General features: G+C 65.9%; 1 protein-coding gene across 1 annotated transcript; it reads left to right on the top strand.

Annotated features, from left to right (window-relative positions):
* Positions 1-451: 451 nt before the first annotated feature.
* On the top strand, positions 452-3300 carry LOC310919447 (low affinity immunoglobulin gamma Fc region receptor III-like; the record flags this gene model as incomplete). Its single annotated transcript, XM_083878812.1, has 5 exons — positions 452-755; positions 998-1270; positions 2485-2572; positions 3037-3116; positions 3200-3300. The coding sequence occupies 5 exons, from the start codon at positions 452-454 to the stop codon at positions 3298-3300; spliced, it is 846 nt and encodes a 281-aa protein (XP_083734938.1).
* Positions 3301-4068: the final 768 nt, after the last annotated feature.

The raw sequence follows: 4068 nt of genomic DNA, 5'->3' as shown, positions 1-4068 counted from the left end.
ATGTCAGCAGGGCCAGTGCAATGAGGGGATCAGGGTTGTGGGGTGGCTGTGGGGACAGGAGAAGGATCACAGGTCTGGAGGGATCGGAATTTGGGGAAAGAAATTATGGGACTGGTGCAGCTGTGAGGACAGGGACAGGGTGACAAGCACCATGCAGATGGGCCATGGGGACAGAGGCCATGGGGCTGGTGGGGGTAACCTGTGCCAGCATGGGGTCCGCATGCCGTGGGGTGTCCACAATGTCCCCATGTCCTACCTGAGCATACGGTGGCTGCAGTTCCTCAATCCCTGAGACATCTGTGCCACACCAGTGTCCCCCTGGTGACAGTTCAGGGACAGCCCCCACACCCCATGCCCCCATACCTCTCTCCCCACAGTGCCACCCCCACCCAGCCCTGTCCCTTCTCCCTTCCAGCCCAGACCCTCGGCCTCGCTGGTGAGTCCTTGGGGGATGCCATGTCCCCACCCTGCTGTCCCCAGCCCTGCACTGGCCCTGGCAGGCTGGTGTCCCCTGTCACCCGCAGGTGCCCAGACCACCCAGCTCCTTGTGGAGCCCCCCTGGAGGCTGGCGGTGCTGTGGGACCGGGTGACACTGACCTGCCAGGGCTCGGGGACCGCCAGTGACACCACCTGGTACAAGGATGGGCAGCGATGGGGACAGAAGGGACTCAACAACTTCACTGTCACTGAGATTGGCACCTACCAGTGTGACAGACCTGGCACTGGGCACAGCCCCACCATGACAGTCTCAAATGGTGAGGGGGGTTTGGGTGTCCCCAGTGTGGCACCTGTGGCACCCCAAAGGCTCTGGGTGGGCTCCACTCCATGGGTCACCTCCTGGTGTGACCAGAGCCCGTCCCCTGCACACGGGGACATCCCAGAGCAGGGGGACCCTGTTTGTGGAATTGGGGACCCCTGGTGCTCTGGATGTGACTCAATGGGGGCTCCCCGCGAAAACGGGACCCCCGTGGTGTGACAGGACCCCCGTGTCCCCCAGACTGGCTGGTGCTGCAGGTGCCGGCGCGGCCGCTGCTGGAGGGGGACACAGTGACACTGCGCTGCCGGGGCTGGTGGAACAGGTCGGTCACCGAGGTGCAATTCTACCGTGGGGACGAGGAGGTGAGCAGGTCCCCCAATGGGACCGAGCTGTCCCTGTCCCCTCTGCAGCTGCACCACAGCGGTGACTACCACTGCCGGGGCCGGGTGTACTATGAGAAATCAAGGTCATGGGAGCAGCACCATTCGGCGCCGGTGACAGTGACAGTGCACAGTGAGCCTCACCCCCACAGCCTCCCTGGGTCCCCTGCTTGGGGACACTCAGCCCCATCTGGCGACCCCCAGACATGTCTGAGGACCCCCATTACTGCCCAGAGCCCCCATCCGTGCCACGGGTCTCATCCCTCATCCATCTGGGTCTCTCACCGGATCCCCCAGCCCTACCCCCATCTTTCCTGTAAACTTCTTCTCGGTTTCCCCATCACTGCTTGGGTCCCCGTCCTTATCCCCCCATCCCTCAATGGGTCTCTTTGCCCATACCTGAGTGAACCCCACCCCTCTCTGATCTCCCCCCACGGTCCCCAGGTCCCACCATCCCCTCTTGGGGCCCGAAAACTTCCCTGGAATTCCTTTCCAGGCCTCTCCCCAGCTCTGCGACCCCTCTTCCTCACTGGAGTCTCCTCCCTCTCTATGCAACCCCCGCCCATGTCCCTCACTGCCCCCTGGTGTCCCCTCTCTTGCAGGGGTCCTGCTCCCGTGGGTGTCCGTGTGGGCACAGCCCCCCAGGGGACAGGTGACGCCGGGGGACCGCCTGGTGCTGAGCTGTGCAGTGGCTTCTGGGACACGTCCCCTGTTCTTCACCTGGCACCGGGGGGGGCGGAGACACCACTGGGCACCAGCCCCCACCTGGAGCTGCGCCACGTTGGGGACAATGACAGCGGCATCTATCACTGCCGGGTCAGCGATGGGGACAGTGTGGCCGAGAGTGTCCCCCTGAATGTCACCGTCCTGGGTGAGCAGCACCCTCGGGCTGGAGGTGACCCCACCCACAGTACACCCATCCCACCTTTCCAGGTGCCAGCCCCGTCTGTGTCCCCACAGTGCCCGTGGCCAATGCCACCATCACCCCCAGTCCCCTGTCACACCAGGTGCGCGCCGGTGACAACGTGACCCTGTGCTGCTCAGTGCAGGTGGGCTCAGCCCCTATCAACTTCACCTGGCTGCATGATGGACAGGAGGTGGCCCCGGGTCCTGTCCTGGAGCTTGGGGACATCGATGTGGGACATTCAGGCACCTACCAGTGCGTGGCCACCAACCAGCTGGAACAGGACGGGCACCGCGTGTTCCGGGCCCTCAGCCCTGAACTGGCCCTGGAGGTGACCCCTGGGTCACCCTGGGTCACAGGTGGGCTCACACGGGGTCACTTGGGTTGTGAAGGACCCTCGGGGTTCAGGGTGACCCTGATGTGTCCCCCTCTGTCCCCAGCAGTGGCCGCAGGGGTCGGTGGGTCCCTCCTGTTCCTGGTCCTGCTCGTGGCTGTCATCGTGGGCTGGCACCGGAGGCACCGCCTGGGTGGGTGACAATGAGGGGGGATGGGGGTCCCAGGGATTGGGATGAAGTGCCCCCAGAGTAGTGGGGCCATAGGGTGTCACCAACAGCTCCTGACTCGGGTGAAGCTGAGCCCCCAGAGACCTCAGCTGGGGGTCCTGGGGGATTTGGGGAGGTCCTGGAGGGTCGTACAGGGATGTTGGGGGTTCTGGCAGGGGTTTGGGGGGAGTTTGGGAGCTCTGGGGGCTCAGGGGGTTCAAGGAGTGGTCCACGGCTTTTTGGGGGCTTCATAGATGCTCGAGGGTCCTGGGAGCAGTCAGGGGTCCCAAGGGTGTTCAGGGGCCCTGAGGACCCCACAGTCACCCCTCCCCCTTCCCTTTGCAGCCCTCAGGAAGCACCAGGAAAGGTGAGTGGGGGGGCTCCAGGTCTGACCCCCCATTTTACCCTCACTACAACCCCCCCACCCCCACAGACACCCCCTTATCCCCGCAGGGCCACCCCGGATCCCCCGGCCCCCCCAGAGGAGGGGGAGGTGCTGTACACCCACGTCATGGGCACCGAGCGGGCAGGGGGTGAGTACAGGGTGGGGACACAGGGACACGTCACCCATGGGTGTCACCCCCCCCCAGGTCCCCACTACCAGTGTCTCTCGCAGGGCCCCCCCGTGCCACATTCCCCCAGGTGACCTACGCGGAGCTGCCGGGACGCCACAGGCGACAGCGGGACCCCAGTGACATCTACGGGAACGTGCTGTGACACTGGGGACACACTGGGGGCACTGGAGGTCCCTGCCCAAGGCCACCCCCCGTGTGTGTCCCCCCCCCAGCTCCTGTGGGTGCCCACCGTGCCCGGGGGTGGCCACGAGTGGGGGGTCCCATGTGGGGCTGCCCAGAGCTCCCCGTTCCAGAGCTCCCAGTGCTCCCAGTACCCCCAGGGGCTCCCCATTCCCTCCCCCAGTGCCAGAGGGCACAGGACCCTTGTCCCTCCCATGGCACCCAAAACGCAGCTTTTTGATTAAACCGGGAGAAATGGTTTTTGTTTGTTCAGCTGTGCCAGGTCAGCTCGGACGGAGGAGGGTCCCGGTCAGGTTGTTGAGCAGATCCGTGTGGGATTTGCAGGATTTTTGGGGCTCTCTCAGTCCCTTGGGGACAGGGACAAAATGATCAATTGGGGCATTTCCGGACTGGTTCCCTCGCAGCTGCCCCGCACAGGGGAAGGAGCTGCCGCTCCCTGTTTGTCCCCTCTGGGTGACACCGGCCAAGGGCTCGAGGACCTGCGGCGGTGCCGCCCTGTGGCCACGGGCACCGATCCCGCAGCTGCCGAGCCCCTCGGGCCGAGCCCAGCTCGGCCCATCCCCGGCCCAGCCCTGCCCGGTGCCCCCCGGTGCCCAAAGCCCCGCACCCGGCGCTCCCCGAGCGGCGTCTGAGCCCCGGAGCTGCTGCGGAGCCTCCGCCGGGCCCGGCCCTGGGGCGGGCGGGGGGCGCCGGGAGGGAGGTGCCGGGAGGGCCGAGGGGACCAGGGAGC

The sequence above is a fragment of the Zosterops lateralis genome (genome assembly GCF_965231275.1).
Source record: "Zosterops lateralis genome assembly, chromosome: 27".
In the NCBI taxonomy this organism is placed as follows: domain Eukaryota; kingdom Metazoa; phylum Chordata; class Aves; order Passeriformes; family Zosteropidae; genus Zosterops; species Zosterops lateralis.
This window is presented reverse-complemented; position numbering and strand designations above follow the sequence as displayed.